General features: G+C 45.8%; 1 protein-coding gene across 2 annotated transcripts in view; it reads left to right on the top strand.

Moving 5' to 3' along the window:
• Positions 1–18,467, top strand: part of TEX26 (testis expressed 26) — a 199,239-nt gene that overhangs the window by 119,164 nt on the left and 61,608 nt on the right. For both annotated transcript variants that reach the window (XM_069640082.1, XM_069640083.1), the window contains exon 5: positions 7,930–8,086. In XM_069640082.1, the coding sequence (XP_069496183.1) occupies positions 7,930–8,086 (157 nt within the window). The remainder of the gene's footprint in view (positions 1–7,929; positions 8,087–18,467) is intronic.

Raw genomic sequence — 18,467 nt, 5'->3', positions numbered from 1 at the left:
GTTGGTAGGCTCAACCTGTTTGGTCAGAATACACATCACCTTCCACTGCTGAGCTGTTTTACAGGAGCTGGCACACATCTGATATCAAATTGAATGTGGCTGCAGTGATCATGAGTAGTAGCATGCCTTAACATATGCATAGCTTATCTTTAGAGTTTACCATGTCCCCAACCTGGGCTACTTGTATCATCATAGTTTTGGTACAGGGGTGCATATCTTAAATTCGTCCCTTGTGCTGCATATACTTGGCTGCCTTCGCAGCTTTCAAATCGGCACCTACAAAGTCCGAACCTGCTCACTCCTACTGGTAGAGCAAGAGCTACAAATAATGATACTGATGCAGCAAGGCACAGATGCACACTATGCTTTTAGTGTTCAACTCATGAAAGGGGAATCTCATCAGCAGATGTAATTACCTGTATCATTTTATTAAGTAATACAAATCTAAAAAGGAACGGCTTTTACACACTTGCCAAATGATAATCTGTCACACAGTCCCACATTGAGTCCCCAGACCAGTCCTGTGTGTCCCCTAGTGTACTCAATAAAGCACATTTGCAGCCCTGTGCATGATCACATTTTAATTTAAACACTAATAACTAAACTGTATGCAAAACTCATCTTAAAAAATGTAACCTAGACCGCTCCATGCTACAATAATGCTCAACCATATATTGAATCCCATAATGTTGAGCTCCTAGTTCTATTTTGTCCATCTCAATGGTTGTGTTTCATTTAATTTCAACCCAGCCAGGGAACTCTAATCCTGATTTCACGTCCAGAGATTTAATACTCTCTCGGAACACGGTTTACTGCTCTCTATGTAGCCCGACTGGAGTCCAACGCTATCAATTTACATGGTCTGGTCGGATTCCATTCTTGCTTACTGAGTGATTTATCATCCCAATTTCATCTACAGATGTTTAATGCTCCGTGGCAAACAATCTCTCTTTTAGTGAAGTCCACCTAGCCACACATTTACCACACAAGGAATTGCCAATGGCTGTAAATGAAGAAATAAACACTCCTGACTACATGAAAGAATTCCATGTATGTATAAAATGAAGCCCCTGTATTATTGCCCCACAATAAAATTAAATTTGCTTTTATGACATTTTGTATCTGCTTCATTTACTCTTCTAGTCTGTTGTCCTTCCTGTGCGCTTACTGCTGCTGTGTCTTAGATGACAGCCCTCATTCTCGTCAGCTATGGCATCATCAACAATAAAACGAACTTGGGAAACAATTGTGCAGCGTCGGCCACACAGCAAGATACGTTTCTTTTTTTTTTATTACACACTCTTAGCACCTACTTAGGAAACTACACAGGAGCTAAGAGGTGAGGGGCGGGAAGGAAAGGAGGAGCGGAGAATGGGAGGGGTGCTGGCTAGCAGCACACATGCTGCTCAGAACCTGGGCTTGAACCAGAGAATACAGCTTGTGTTCCAAGTTTCCTGATTGGCCAGCATCCCCTTCCAGGGTGCTAATGAAAAGCATAATGCACATAATACATTATCTACTCCGGATTGGTCGGTGCCTGACCCACGAGACCGGAACACTCAGAGTAATGGAAATTCCCTCTCTGTGCACCAGACTCTATTTGGCCCATTTGTTCATCACTCCTGCTGGCACTGCATCTTCCAGAAGGTATGCTCCTTTGCTGTTAACTTGTTTTGGCTTCCCCATACTTGAGCACCATTTTTAGCTTGGTGCACCCAGCACACAGCAGCCTTCCGATGACCCTCCTCTCCCCAGTTCCCCGCGTCCCCTTCCTTCGCACAGTGCTGTGGATTGCCCATTTTTGAGTATAGCCTTTGTGTTGAATTTAGCTGCATTTTTGAGTATAGCCACTGCTCTAGACTTATAGCCACTGTTTACATTTTTAACTGATTTTTTGGGTATAGCCACTGTCTGGAATTTAGCCGCATCTCTGCGTATAGCCACTGTATAAATATCAGCTGTATATTTTAGTATAGCCACTGAATTTAGCTGCATTTCTGAGTATAGTGTGACAAATCCCTCAATGTCGTCACTTCTCCCCAAGAGGAGGGCCCTTCCCATGGGGCCAGGGAAGTGAGGCCGCTACCCGATACTCCCCCTGGGGGTCGTACTCAGTGGGAGGATCCCCTGAGTGGGGACCCTGTCTCTGGGAGGAGTGTAGAATGTTGAGGGACAATGCGGTATACACACCACCATGCTGTTACACGTGAGGTATCCAGCTCTATATGGAGATATCACCATCCTCTCTTTCCTCTCTTGCTTTCACTAATTTCCTTATACATAGTAATTGTGTTTATCAGACAAATAACACTATGACGAGGAAGAGTGAGGGAAGAATGAATATGGATAACTTCAAAAGTATTGTCACGAAGAAGAGCAGGGCGATGCAGAGCCCTACACAGATCCGATACGAGCATGCTAGCTATTGGAAGTTAGAAAGCAGTCAGGACATAAACACTCACAAGGGTCCCCGACGGAGTCTGTCCTGCCCCAGAGCAACCTCTCGTCGGGGAGCTGAATGCTGAGGAGAAATACATTGGCACACCCAGCTGCCTTGAACAGAAAGGCAGAGAACCGCAAGGCGGGAAGCACAACGACTCACATGGTTGTGGGATCCGGGGTCCGGGATCTGGTGGCAGAAGCAAAGTCATCTGAGTGGTCCAGGCAAGACTTGCGGAGAGAAACCAGCATGATACAGCCACCGAACACTGAACAGAGACATCAGGAGCCCAGGGGAAGCTGTCTGGTATTGCCGAGGAACGGAACCCTCGCAGTCCAGGTACAAATGTATGCAGAGGGGACCGGGAAGGCACAGGGATACCCTAGAGGCTGTGGTTGGGAGGAAGTGCAGAGCCATCTTTCTCATCCCAGTGGGACCGAAGAGAGACACAAGCTGAGAATGGAGGGGGTGAACGAGCACCCCAAAGAGACTGTAAGAGAGGCCTTTCATCATAGTGAGGATGGCCCAGTTAAAAAAGATTGCAAAGCTGAAAGAGGGGTCAAGGACCCAAACACTGAAGAGATACACAAGTTGAGAAAAGAGGGGGTGAAAGAGCGCCCCAAAGAGACTGAAAGAGAGGCCTGGCAGGATAGTGAACCGGGCCTAGTTAAAAAAGATTGCAAAGCTGAAAGAGGAGTCAAGGACCCAAACATCAAACGAGCCAAGTTGAGAGGGGGGGTGAACTGGGCATAGTTAAGATACATTACAGAGTTTAAAAAGGGATCTGGGACCCACAAAAAGAGATGAGAAGTCTAGGTGAAGAAACCCTTTGACATAAGTTACAAGAAGACCAGGAGCAAAGAACCTTTGGCACAAGTTGCGAGAAGTCCAAGGGGAGAGACTCTTTGGCAAAAGTCATGGAAAGCCCAAGGTGAAAAGAAAGACCCTTTTGACACAAATCACAAAAAGACCAGAGGAAGGAAGTTATAGCCTTTGGCAGAAGACAGAACTGTAATAAAGAGACTATTGATAAAGAGAATCTGAGGAAGGCTTGGGGAAGGGAGACGCCTTCCCAATATTGTTTTGGAACTTTGAACTGCCTACATCATCCCGAAGGAGGGAGTCATACTAAGCAGGGTGTATAGTTTTTCTGTTAAAGTTTAAGGGACGGAAATAGGTTTTTGACACAGGACAGTGGACGTTATACTTTTGACAGATATTCTGACATTATCCTTAGTTTTGGTTGAGGCAGGGAAACCTCTCTTAGTCATAGGGACAGGTAGGGTTCTTGCTTTTTTTCAGTCCAATATAAGTCTATATCAACAAGCATGCCACCTTTGTGTCCTGAGTCTGTTTCTGTACCCTTACAATAGCCACTGTATAACAAAAAGTAACTGATTTATTTGGTATAGCCACTGTGTTGACCTTAGTTGCATTGAATTCAGTTGTACTTTGAATCTGCCGCTGTGTTATTTCTAGTTGTCTTTGGGTATGGCCACAGCACTGAAGTTAGCCATAATTTGAGGGTAGCCTCTGTTTTTTTTCTAGCGGTGCTTGAACCATGGCACTGTGTTGAACCTAATTGCCACTGAGCTGCATTGAACCTAATCTAGCCTCCTTGGAGTAAACTGATAATGGGGAAGAGCCCCCACCCCATTAGCCTTTCTAGCCACCGGAGCAGACACAACATGCTATCCACCATGAAAACCAACTCCCAGATCAGAGAGGCACTTTGGCACACTAAAAATATGGCCAAGTGCTCTGCAGACCCCTCCCCCCTAGACCCTCCACACATCCAACCGTTGGGGGAGAACTGCCCCACTCAGACACCTCCCTCTGCCCCCTCACAAACCTAACCTCTAACCTTCCTGCACTGCCCTCTAACACCCTGGTGACCAGTCTCCCCCGACCCCTTCACTCCTCAGTCTTTGCATCCCTTAGTGCCGCTCTTGCTTCCCTTACCAACACCCCTTCCTGAGCCGTCCCACCGACCTTCACACACACGCCAAAGGTACCAAACAACCCCGTCAAACATAGAATTTGAAACACCCCGACCCTCTCATCTCTGCATACCTCTCCCTATGTCTCCCCCAGTTCCCTGCCTGCACCTCTCGCCTACGCCATTACGAATTCCGCCACCTCTTCCAACCCAGTGAAATCCATCTTCAACGCTTCCTTCAAGTCCCTCAGCACTAACCCCCTTCAGCCCTCTAGACAATCCCCTGGAAAACACCAACCCAGCTTCATGTAAGACCTTTCACCCTTCCTTTCTTCCAACCCCCTTTAATCAACAACCCCCTCAGTGACCCCATTCACCACCCTGCATCTTCTCCTGCCACTCTACCCTCCTGACTCCATACCTGCAATCCCCTATCAGGCTCTCCTTTTACCACCCTACCCCACTCTAATCCTCCTCCCTTGGAACTGTACATCACAAGCCCTCCTTTCTCACCTTCAAATAATGCTCAGAGCCTCCCCACCCCACCTTGACATCTAACACAGCTCACCCTCCCCTAACTACCTCTCCCCTTCTACTTGCACCCTCTCCCCCACTCTGCACTCCCTACCCCCTCCCTTATTCACACTGCACAGCCCAATCTGGGCCCCACAAGGAATCACTTCCCTGCCCTCTACCACCACCCCACAGTCCTTCCATAGCCCGCCTCTCCGGTGGTAAACAACACCCACCCCCGCTCCTTACTCTCATGCATCCTCAACACGAGATCTGTCGCCAAAAAGCGACACAACATGTATGACCTAATTTCCTCGGAAAGTCCAGACATCCCTTTCATCACGGAAACATGGTTCTCTGATGACTTACCACCCATTGTACACAAGGCATTCCTCCCAGGCTACACACTCATCGTCCATGACAGAACTTGAAGAGCAGGCAGGATCGTCAGCCTCCACAAATCACGCCTCTCCATATCACACACCGTGGAACAAGCCTGCAACGCAGACTGCAAATCCCTCCTTGTGAAATTTCTCATCAACCCATCTCTTACCCACAGCTTTTTATTCATCTACAGACCTCCCGGCAACTACCTCCTCCTCAACCCAGGAAAAACAGAAATCATGATCTGCGGGAAGATGGCTCTCTTCATCCAACCCACCCCTTGGCCATCCTCCCTAGGTCCTCCCTATGCTGCATCTAATACAGTTAAGAACCTGGGATACACCATGGACACTGATCTGACACTCTCTCACCACATTAATTATGTGCCCAAATCTTGCTATCTACACCTCTGCATTCTCAGACGTATCTTCTCTTACCTCTCGTACACTTACATAGTCATCACAGCTATGGCCATCCTCCTCTTCCACCTTGACTATACCAATTCCTGTTACTTGTGCGCCCCCGCATATCAACTCAGAAAGCTCCAACAGGTCCAAAACACTGCAGCTAGGCTTCCTGAACCTTGGCTCCAGAGAGCACATAACACCGGCCCACTGTGTCCTCCAATGGCTCCCTGTCAGGCGACGGGCCACCTTCAAAGCCATGTGCATCAGACGCTGTCCACTCCACAAGACAGGCCCAGAATACCCCCAACAGTAACTATTCTGTTACCTACCCAACCGAAACCTTCGATCAGGCAACAAACCCATGCCTCACATTCAAGCACCTCTCAGGTGGGCCGCGGCAGCAATGAACCTGCAAATAAAATTTACAGAGACCAGAGAAAATTAACTCCAGCAGACAACAGGACAGAATGCACGCCACATCTACGAAAACAGGAAACAGGCCAGAGCACACGGGTACGTATCAAACACCATGCTCATGAAAAATAAACGATGGCACGGACAGCCACCCACACGCATCTGCCTCCACGCACCACTCTTAAGACACACCGCACAATTCCTCTGCCATAAGAATGCATCTATCCACAATGACAAAATTTCAGTTTATCTGAACATAGTTATCTCGACACATAATGAACCTCCTCCGCATACTACCCAGACAATCCTACAGCAGCCATCCAGCTGCCATCCACATGCCAGCTCGAGATGGGTAGATAGTAGAGACTTGACCAACCCTACCCTCCTTCGTATTCAGCATAATTCATGTGGTGTCCCAATGGGACAGCAGGCCTGGATGCACGGATGCCCTCCCTGCCCAAACAGAGACACAAACACAGCGTGTATGGTCTTGGATCCCCGCTCTGACGCAATGCTGTATTTATTGACACAGCGCATTGACGTACCCCGTCATCGCACCTTAAAGGAAACCACATCACAATGCACACGCATTCTAAACTCATCTGACACATTTGTCATACCATGGACTTTAGTCCCCCCAAGGGCATTCACCTACAGCACTTTGAGACCATACCAATGGGAAAAGGCGCTATGCAAATGAAAAATTATATTACATTACTTTGCAGAGCTGAAAACGTTCATAGGGCAAGACTGAATGTATCATATGTAAGGGCTGTTTAACCTAAATCTGAAGATTTAGCAACATTTGTAAAAGAAAACGTTTTTATGAATCTGCATATACTCTGCAATATAAGTTATAAATGTTATCAGTAAAAATGTAGTTGTACTGTATTTATCACACTTCATACAGTCAAGTGTGAAAAGTATGAATTCATCTACACACAAACACACACTTCAATATTGTCACCATACTGTTTTGGAAAACATGTAAACAATACAATTAGACATTTTAAGCGTTAGACAGTAACAGATTTTGGATTTGACTTAAAACAGAAAAAGGACTAACGTTGAAGCACATGACAGTGCACAACGGAGGTGGGTTTTAAGGAAACTAGCGCATGCTTTGCTGTATTAACGCGGTGGCTTAGTGGTTAAGGAAATAGGCCCTAGCCTGGGACCTCTTCAGCCCCTACAATGGTTTTTCATTTTCATTTAAAAAGATAGCTTGAAGGTTGTTTTTTTTCATTTGTGACATTGTTTGGCGTGTAGTGACATGCACATCTGAGGTTTTTTTCTCAATTATGACATTGTTTGGCATGGCATGTGACACCTGCCAGTGGCACATGTCACTTGTACTAGTGACATGCATTGGCACGTGCCGCTGGCACGTGTCAGGTGCCATATTCGGCTGAGGTTCCTACCCCTACTGCAAATGTCCTGCCAACAAGAGGGAGAGGCCTGGCTCTGTGGGTCAGTGTGGCCGCATAGTGCACTGGGATAAAGTGACTCTTATTTCATTCTCTGCTTTCCGGCAGAAACAAGCTTAAGCTCCCAGTAAGGCTCTCCTGCTTGATTACTGCTGCGAGAGCAGAGGATTAAAAGACACACATAAAACTGTTAATGTATTTTTTTAATTATGGGCAATATCTTTAAATCAGAACATTTTTTAAGGGAACTTCCCCTTTAATCAGAATGAGAAGTGAACATGTTTGTTAAATGTTTCAAGAACTTTAGAAATCGCATGTAAATATGTTATGTCCCATTTAAGTGTGGTATATGTTCTAGCTGCTATAGGCAATTCAAACCTGTGTTTTTTCTTTGTGTCATTACAGGGGTTTATGACATGGAAGCTTCCCAGAAAAGAAAACAACACTTTTGTGGTCAGCCGTTCCCCTTGGAGTAAGCCACCTTCACTTGAAGAAGCCCGGAACATGATAAAAGCTCAGTACAACTCCACTTACAAACAAGATTACTTGGGAGTACCACTAGGTAACACAAATGCATTGCTCCACGTTTCAGTGTGCAGCAGGGGCTTTTGTGCCTTTAAAATAATGGGTTTGGACAGAGAATATGCCATGCAAGTATTGAGCGAGATATTGCTTTGTGCACTGTGTTTACTAATGACAGTCATAAATGAAAGAAACAGTTGGTAATATTTTATGTAGAGGTTTTTTATTCTAATATTTTGGCTTAGAGGGACAAAGACATGTTAGGAAATCGAAGGGAGCTGTGGGCTATTTAGCTTCGGCTTGTAGCCAAGAAGAGCCCGGCTAGCTTGCCACCAACACCAAATGATGCCAAACAACCACGCTCATTGAACTCTGTACATTTGGGACCATAATAAATAAATATTAGGACACATCTATACAATATGTAAGCCTAAGGGATCATAGATAATGGACAAAATGATAGGTTTCAGGGGTCGAAATGAAGGTTAGATAAGCATGATCTAAATGCAGCTACTGGGTATCCGGCATTAACCAGTGAGCAGGAACTACCACTGGGGGACCAGGAGCTAGTACATTGCATTCTACAAATCTAGCTTAAAGTTAGATGCACATTTAACATTTTACTTATTGTTAGGACTTGCTTATTTAAAGATTGTCCCAAATGCATAGAGTTAAATTCACATAAGTGTGTTTGTTTGGCATCAGTTGGCCTGGGGAGCTAAAGGTAGCTCCTGGTAACTGTTGGTGCCAAGCTAACCTATCGCCCTATAAGCCTTTTAAACATTGACGCAAAAAATCTACTCCAAGATATTAGCTGTAAGACTGGCTAAGGTTCTCCCGAAATTGATCAGTCATGATCAAACAAGGCTTTATCCCTATCCTTAGCCCCCATGAAAACATACCTAAAGTGTGCAATATCTTTTGAATCAGGGCATAGAAAACAAATATACCTAATGCCCTAGATGCTCAAAAAGCCTGTGGAGCCAAAAGTAGCTCCCAGCTCCCCCCAATTTCGAACCTTAGTTTTGCATCCTATGTGGAAGTTAGATTTGCGTAATGCTATGCACTAGTTCCTCGTTCCCCAGTGGTAGCTTCTGGGCACTGGTTGATGTGGATACCCAGGAGCTGCTTTTAACTGCTGCATATTCGAGCTGAAGTTCTATTCCTGTAAAAGATGAATGTTACTATCAAACGTTACTAACAATTTTAAAAGTAAATTCTTCACAATCACATCTTTTCCATAATGGAAGGTAAGATGCTGGCTCCACCCTGAACATGAGATTTTGATCTTTTGTTCCCTTTCCGCATTTTTCAACACAGCACGTGTTAAGCAAACTCTAATGATACCTCTCTGGGTGTTCTATCTTGTTAGGATGTTTTGCTAGAAGCTGAATCCAATGCATGGTGTGGGTCTTCGGTCTATAGTTGGTAGATTCCATAACGTAAGAACAATTGTTTTGTTAAATATTGACGTTGCCTCTGATATGTAGCTCGGTTTGCCCCCTGATAGTGACTATTTGGTGCATGCCCCCTGCTCTGCTCCCCTTAGTTTGTTTCCATGCTCTTCAAAAGTTAATTCTAGCAATATCCAGCCACCAAGGATGGCCTCTATTTTTGTGTGGAAAGGACTAAAAGCAAGGCTGCAATGCTGTAACTATGGCAGCCACGCATTTCACAGGAACGGTGGGGCAAGTTTGGAATATTCCTGACAGAGAGTAATAAAAATGAAATCATTGAACATAAGTGGGTTTCAACAGGTGTAACCCCTAGACTGCTTCTTTTCCATGGATATAATCTGTGCTTTCTAGTAGGAATGGTTTTGCTCTACTATTGTGCTGCTACGTTTTGATTAACTATGCTTTTATACTGTTCAAGCAATTTACTATTGTTAGGAGGTTTTCCAGAACCAGCACTGGTGTGTGGTTCTCTGGAAGCCAGAGTAACAGCACTGGTGTGTGGTTCTCTGGAAGCCAATCTAGTGGATCTCCATACATTTTTTAAACTTGGTAACTGGGCTGATCAGTGAGGCTTAGACTTAGATCAGGGTTGTGGTGGCAGGTACAGTTAACAATGAACAACTGAAAAATAGTAGAATGTATCAGTAGCTGCTGACTTTGGGTGTCCCATAGGGTGTTCCATACAGACATAGAAACATTTTAGAATCATGAGGAGGGAAATAATCAGAAGGTTAGAGGCTTACAGTGCTAGACCCCTATCCAAACAGGCTCACAAATGTTAATAAAAGAGGTAAAGAGCATGTAACTAGCTCGCTCCTGGTACCATAAAGATTATAGTCATTGTAAGCCTCCATTTTAGACAGCCGTCTGTTGGTACTTGTGTGGGTTGAGGAGCAAATTAACATATGAAGAGGGACCCTGGATCTAAGGGCAGGACATTAGGGATCCACTCCGTGAGCTTAGCCTTCTCTCAAGATGAGGGAAGCATAATTACAAGGGCACCCTTCTCTTCTGCTGAAGAACCCATATTTATTCAAGCTGAGGTTGTTTTAGTGTACCTGGATTCCTGGATACATATGCCTCCATACCTCATGACACAACATTCCTTCATTAAGGACAATGCCTTGGTTCATAGCCAGGAGTCCACTGGCATTAGAGACACTGGTGCCAGCATGACAGTGCCAGTCCTGACCCTTGTGGACCCAGAGGCAGTAACTAACTCTGCTCTGAGGCTTACCAAACTGGATGATGGATCTAGTCGGAAGTTCCCAGTTGTGCTTGTCACTATTACGAGTGACTAGCATGATTGTCACATTACTATGAGCATTCAGAACGAGATTCCAGGAAGGGTCCTTCCAGACAATGGGGGTCATTACGAGTATGGCGCTAGGGGCTTAACGGCACCGTTAAGGATGCTGGTGCCAGTAACCCCCTACTGCCATATTCCGAGGTCCCTTAGCTGGTCCCAGCAGGAACGGCTGGTCTGACCAGCCGTTCTTTGCGGTACCCGTTAAGGGACCTTGGAGCTAATAACAGGCATGCAAATTGCAGGCCCATTTTTAGCGCCTTCCGCATTACCATTGAGCCCTATGGGGGCTCAAATGGGAATGGGGAATGGTTTAGTGAATGGGGACTTACGAGTCCGCATAGGTCAGAATGTCCCGGTAAGTCCCCATTCAGTAACACCGGACCCGGACCCGGGTTTGGAAGCAGCCATGGCGCTAATAGCACCATCCAAACTCGTAATGACCCCCAAATGACCTAAAGACAAATGGCCCTCATTACAACACCGGCGCTAAACCATGGCGCTATTAGCACCATGGTTGGTGCCGGTGTTGTAACGGGTCCGCCATGGTTCAATGGGGAATTACCACCCCATTCCAAGGTTGCCGGGGCGGTAATTCCCCATTGAACCATGGCCCTTCCCCATTCCCATTTTTGCCCCATAGGGCTCTATGGGAATGGGGAAATGCGCTAAGTACGGTACCGCAAATTGCGGTACCGTACTTAGCACCAAGGACCCTTTGTGGGTCCCTACTTTAACGGCTGGTCTAGACCAGCCGTTCAGGTCGGGTCCCGCAAAGGGACCTCGTAGTAAGGCGCTAAGTGTTTAACGGCGCCGCAGCTTTTTACGGCACCGTTAAACACTTAGCGCCAGGGTCCTAATGCGGCCCATTGGATCTTGTCTCAGATACAGCTGATCCTCTTAACAGAACAGGTGTCCAGTAAAAAGGTACTGGTCGCAGCTAAGTCTATGCCTAAGGCAAAGGGGGGAAATCCAAGTCCAAGAAGAGGTAAATATGTTCAGGCCCCACAATAACTCCAGCTCAACCTGAGGTACCTGACCCTACTCCTGACCCACCACTTGGTATAGAGGAAGAGGACAGAACTACAGACCTTGCTTGCCAGAAGGTGAACTCTCTAGGACAGTCTTCGGCAAGTGTCAAAGGAAGTGTCCCTCCCTTGAAGGCTTGACATGGCAGGCCAGTTACCAGTTTGAGGGTGAGCCCCCTGGGAAACATCCGATCTACAGGGAAGATGGGCTGTAGTGAGTAAGTAGCAACAGGATCAATGAAACCGTTAAATCGGCAACATTCTGAATTGTTGGCTAATTGGTTTGTCAGGCTTCTGCCTACGAGAAAGATTTGCCGTCTTTCCCTGGTGCTAGGCATGCCAATTATAATGGCGGTATTAAATGATATGGTAATGAGTAAAATTATATGAAATATGTAGCTAAATATTTCAAAATGTTGCATACATTTTGTGTAAAGGTTAGACTTATGTTGCCTTATTGTTTGACCATTTGTATAGATGCACTTGAAAATGGACAGGGGCCAAAACGGGTACAGCTCACTTATACCGCACTTTGTTTGCTACGCATGCAAATGTTGGTCTATTTAAAGCATATAGGATTCGCAAATACATTGAACATTTTCCTTTTGGAATTTCATTTTGAACAACGTTGAAGTGCTTCAGCCTTTCCATATCTGTTCCCTGGAAATATATCACAAACTACAGCCGTGAAAAAAATAACATCCAATGAGCATGACGATGGTTGGAACGCTTCATGATTCTGAGACACCCTAAAATTCTTGTAATTCTTCCAGACTTGTACCGGACTAGCTGACCCTTCCACTGTACAAATGCTTCTTTGATTGACAACAGCTCCAGGTCGTACATGGTTTGAGGTTGTTCTGAGCTAGTAAGTGTTCTAGAAATAAACGCAACCTGATGTTTCTCCTGGGAGATATTGGGCCTCATTACGGGTCCGGCGGTAACCGTGCCGGTAAAACCGGCATGTAGCCGTCGGACCCGTAAACAGTTACCAGTGCCTGGCTTGCCGGTAACACCAGAGTATCACAACCTTGGTGGCCGGAAAGTCTGGCGCCGGTAATATGTTGTTCCCCATTCCCATAGAGTCCAGCAGGACTCTATGGGAGTGAGGACCACAGAACCACCGGCACTGGTAATAATGGTGCCGGCGCTTCCATGAAAGTCTGTGGGCGGGTGCCGGCCCAGCCGGCCCAGTGAGACCTACCAGACTTGTACTTTGCCAGTCCGGTAATAACGGTGCTGGTAAGCTTACTGGCACCGTTGTTTCTGGACAGGCAAAGTTAGAATGAGCCCCATTGGGCCTCATTATTAGTTTGGAGGTAGCCTTGCAGGTAAAACTGGCAGGCTGCCGCTGAACTTTTGATTTTTTTCGGCGCCCGGGAATGGGCAATTACCGGAAAATATTGAGCCCCATAGGGCTCAATGGGAATGGGGACACCAGATGCACCGGCACCATTCGTGAATGGTGCTGGTGCCCCCGACATGCTCTGCTCGCGGGTGCTGGTACGCCCGCCAGGTCAGGCCTGGCGGGCGGAAAGGCACCTGCGAGCTGAACTCGTAGTTTGCTGGTCTGGTAACTATGGTACCGGCAAGTTTACCGGTACCGTAGTTACCGGACCGGCAAACTTGTAATGAGGCCCATTGTCTCTTTGAGACAGTATAGTGCCAAATAAGAAGGTTTTTTTGTATTTCTTTACTGAAAAATTAATAGCTGCATTGTGTACGAAGACACTAGGGAGGTTTTTTCGGTGTTTTCGGCCCAATGATGCTGATTCTTTTCCCCATTCTAGTTTTTCTAAATCTGTGGGTGGGAGGAATTGTTTATGTCCTGGTATGAAATTAAATGAAGGGCTGTACAGCTTGAATATCTTTTTTATGTGGTCAGGCGTGTGGCTCGAGTCTTTGGCAGTGAGGCAGAGAATTCTGAAGGTTATTCATAATTCTTCCAGGAGCCATGGGACGGAATTTGATCACTAGAGAGATCTTAGTGTAGAAACTGCACCCATGGGTTTCAAATGGTCCAACATAATCTGCTTGTTCTTTATATCTTCATGATGCTTTCTCTTTTTTGAGATGATACAGAACCCCCCCAACTGATTATTTTAATGAGGCATACAGGCACTATGCTTGGAAACAAGTTTCCCTTCCTTCCTGAGCCATGGGAAGTGTTAGGCAGAATCCTGTGCAGTTCCCTTAGGGAGCACTACAGAAGATTAAGACTACAGGTATATGCAATAAATCCCCTTTGGTATCAGTCTGTACCACAATGATTTAGTTGGTAGCTGTGGCTGAGCAGTCAGACTTATCTCAAGAGAGAGATGAGCAGTATTCAGGGTTTACACAATAGGGCCTCAGTACTATGGGACAAGAAAACACTGACCAAAGCTTTGTATTAAAAAAGAATGTATATTTATTTTACACACTCTTAAGTTCAACACACAAATCACTATTATCAAAGCAAGTTAAAACAGTCAAGACAAGTATACACAACTCCCTATTTAAATTGTAGACAAGTTTGAGCAAGAGTGAAAACTGAGCAAAAACGGCACAGTGTAAATCAAGCAGAAATGGCACTCTAACAATTTCTCAAAAGGGAGGGAAAGGACAAGTTATTTAGGCTTAGACTCTGTAACACACCAGCAACACTTCCCAATCAGATTGTGAACAAGTTAGGCAAGGCAGAACTTTAGCATAAGCAATACTGAGGTGAAAACCGAGCAAAATGGCACTTCAGAGGGGTTGGAAAGGTGGTTATCAGAATTTAGGTGCACCAACGCATTTCTAGGTGAGAAGCAATCTAGAGAAGGCAGCTGTAACAAATTTAGCCAGAGTCAATAGGCCTGTGCCAGAGTCAATGGTACAAGGCAATGTGCCCAGGATCAAATTGTTCTAGTAGCTGCAATCAAGTCTTTGTTTAATGTTTGGAAAAGGCAGTTGCAGAAGGTAAAAAGACAATGTTAGACGATAGGGGCGGCCAACCCAGTAGGTAAGTAAAGGATTTAAGACGCCTTCAGCGATACCCAACGAAACGGGAGGCCTGGCGGAACAATGTACCTTTAAAGAGGAAGAGGCTCCTGTGGTGGCGGTAGTTCCTGACAGTTCCTGCTGTTCAGGGAGATCCAGCAGAGGAAGAGAGGCTCCCGTCGTGGAGGAAGGTTCGAGTTACTACACTGCCCAGGGATGAAGCCAGCCGCGGTGCTGCCAAAATGAATTAAAGGTGCGTGCCTTTAAATCGCAGTCGTGGTGGACGGGTGCCTGGCTATCTGGTCTCCGAGTGCAGGGCACTGGCGATTCGGCCAAGGCAGGTCCTGGAAGGCGATTGGTGAACTGGTTGGCCCCACCAGCTCAAGGGAAGAAGACTCTTACAGGTGAAGATCTTCTCGAGTCATTGGAGAAAAGTGGTGAGGATCTGCAGCAGGGCTTCACCGGTGGTTCAGTCGTTGCAGATGTCTTCAGCTTCTCTCCTCTTCGGGTTTGTAGTTTCAGTGGCAACGTCTTGTCCTCCAGTCCTCAGGACCCTGCTTTTATGCAGCAAGACCCCCATTCATACAGCCTAGCTGTCACTCACACAGTGGGGTGGCTCTTCTGGCGGGAGAACCCTCCAGCCTATCAGGGCAGAGTGCGACTTGGGTTGCATAGGCAACCCTGTCCAGGGTTCCTATTCCCCCTCCCACACATCCTGTCTACCCCAGACTCAGTGGTGCCGAGAGGAGGGCTTCTGTGCAGAAGCCTGCCAAAAGGACGAACAAAGGACCCCCGACCCGTGTTAGGATTTCAGAGAAAGACACGAGAAAGAAATATTATTAAAGTTCCGGTAACAAAAAAAACAGCGGATTAAAGGTAATATTAAAATAAACCGGCGGTATGTTAGAGGCTGTCAGTAAAAATGGTAGCCTCGAACAATGGGAAAATCCCATAGGGAAATATTTGCGGTCGAATATTTACGGTAGTAACCACTGCCACCAGCCAGAAACTTTGGAGAGAGGGACTGTACGGTACCCTCTCGAAAATTAACACCAGGGAAAATCTATTAACCCTTCCCAGTACCTCCAAGTAAGATGGGTTGTACTGGTTTAGTTCATAATTATTGAATAGTAAAGTCAATGGTAACTTTACATGCCCTGGGAGACAGTAGTCAGTCCCAGGGTATGGAGTCTATGTTTGGGGGACGCTACAACACCCCTGTGGTACTCCAGGGAGGGTGCTGTGTACCACACATGTTATAAAGATGATTCCTATAAGGGTGAGAAAAAACCCATAGACCATAAGCACAATATAGCCTAAAACACACACTAGCAATCTGTCTAAGAGTGTGAAAAAAGGGTCTCACTCTTAGCAGGAGAAAAAAATAAACCCTTCAAATCCAGCAAAGCTGCTGGGGGACTCTAATAGTGCACAATGTTTTAGAGAAAGTTTGGTAAGGTTGCTGGTCTATGGGGTTCTTGTGTAGAGCATATCACCCATTTTCCTGTGCATGTTTTGCTAAGGTCCTGTAAATTATTCCCCCATGACCCCCAAATGGCCATGGTTTGTTCCTCCTGCTTTTTTTTACATAGCCCATTGCATTCTTCTCTCATTATTTAGCCCGAGTCTCCCTAAGTATATTACCTGTCAGCCCTTTTTCTATTACATGCTCTGTGCACAGCCAGATAAGCTACCTGTATTTACCTGTATACATGTGGTTTACACGTTGTGTTCACTACCGACAGATACTCTTGCTGACTGGTTAATGACCGTAGATATTTAAGACCCTCCCCACTTCTGCTCCAGTCTAAACTTTGTATTATCTGTGGCTTTTTCTTTTGCTCACTTGCCTCTTAAGAAGTGACAGATCTTTGCAAGTCCCAACTCCTCCATTACTCGCCACTAGCGACTTGACAGTAGGCTGTTTAGTCAGCACTGGTTCCCCATTTGGGACATTGCACATTATGCTTTGTGGCAGTTGACTGTCGTAATAAAAAGCAAATGTCTCAAGCGTATAATTCATTAAACAGAGCTAGTATGTCCCAACGTTTTTGTCCAGCCCGTGGACATTTTGGTTAACACAATTAGGTTAATTTCAATGATTTTTAGGACTGTTTAAATTAGTGACACATATTTTGGAAAGATATAGAGGCAAATTCAGCACTGTTTTCTTGCAATCTGCTAGGATTCGTTCTCGAATTTAGGGATACTTCGCCTGTCAGAGGTATAATTGTAGATGAGTGATTGATAGTGTTTGGTTCAACTGAACAGATCCCTCCACATCTAGCTAACTGCTTCTAGGCACGGGGCACAAGGGATGGTGAGAAAGTCTGGAGAAATCGGGGAGGCATGGAACATCCAAGCTGTTTTGCCCATGGTTTTTTTTCATTCATCACCCCATCACACCCCAGTACCAACAATGTCACATAAACTCCCCCTCCTTCATAATAATAATAATAATAATTGGTTATTTACAATGCACTTAATAGCCAGAGGTTTCTAAGCGCAGGCCGGGGATCGAACCTGTGCTGCTCTGTGTCGTCTTGCTTCCAAGGCGAGCGCGTTGCCCCTGCGCTATTCCCCCGACACAATTTGCATCCCCCACCCATATACCAGCTCTCCTCCACAAACACCCCCTCTTGCTTCACGCAACCCTCGTTCTCCAACAGACATCCTCCTTCCTTTCTCCTAGGGACATTCCACTCCCACAGACATCCCCCCTTTCCCGCCCACATACATCCCCCTCTTCTTACCCCTCTTCTTACCGCTCACCTCACCCTTATTTGCAGGTTGCCGCTACCCTGGACTTATTTCTCTCTCTTCCCACCCCCAGGAATCCACACAAAGGCACCCTTAACCCCTCTAGCAACTCTTCTCTATAGCACACACCCTTTCTCTTTCTTGTGAGCCCTCTTAAACAGTTGCACCCTGTCTCTCCCTTCTCTAGAGCCCTGCTCTCTCGCACACACCCTTGCTTTCGCTCATGAACCATCTCAAACAATTGCACCCTGTCTCTCTTAAAGTCCCACACACACACTCCTTCTCTTGCCCATCTGGAGCTCTCTCACGCCCGCAACATAGCTCTCACTCTACCATGCACCCTTGATCTCACTCTCTCTGACACACACACACACCATTGCTCTCACTCTTTCACGCAACCTCGCTCTTGCAAGCACGCTTGTCCTCACTCTTGCAGCCACCCATACTCTTTCATGCACCCTTCTCATAAAACATTAATTAGAGCTTTTAACATCTAGCAACCAGATGTGTCACTCTAGTCCAGAATCACATGCAATGGGTTTTGCTTAACCTTTTTAGTCCAAGTATTTTTGTTCGCTTTCCCTAAGTCTTGAAAGTAGTTGCAAAACCCAGAGTAGACATTTTTTAGGCCGACTTTAAACACAAGGATCTTCAAGGCCACTAGCAATAGACCTAGGTCTGTTCACCTCTTCGAACAGAAGCATTTTTTTATGATGTCTATTGCTAATATTATATGTCTTCAAGCACTAACTTGCCGACATTATTGGGTATGCAGGGTAGGGCCCAGGTGTTTAGTGCATTGAAACCTATTACGCCACAACTAATGACTTTACCCATGATTGTTTATTTGTATCTCTTCTGCCCTCTGCTTAAATGAAGATACAAGAGGAGGGGGCAACACAATTC

Source organism: Ambystoma mexicanum, chromosome 7q (genome assembly GCF_040938575.1).
Source record: "Ambystoma mexicanum isolate Mex_15411 chromosome 7q, UKY_AmexF1_1, whole genome shotgun sequence".
Taxonomy (NCBI): Eukaryota; Metazoa; Chordata; class Amphibia; order Caudata; family Ambystomatidae; genus Ambystoma; species Ambystoma mexicanum.
The sequence above is the reverse complement of the archived record's forward strand: the minus strand, read 5'-3'. Positions and strand labels throughout refer to the sequence as shown.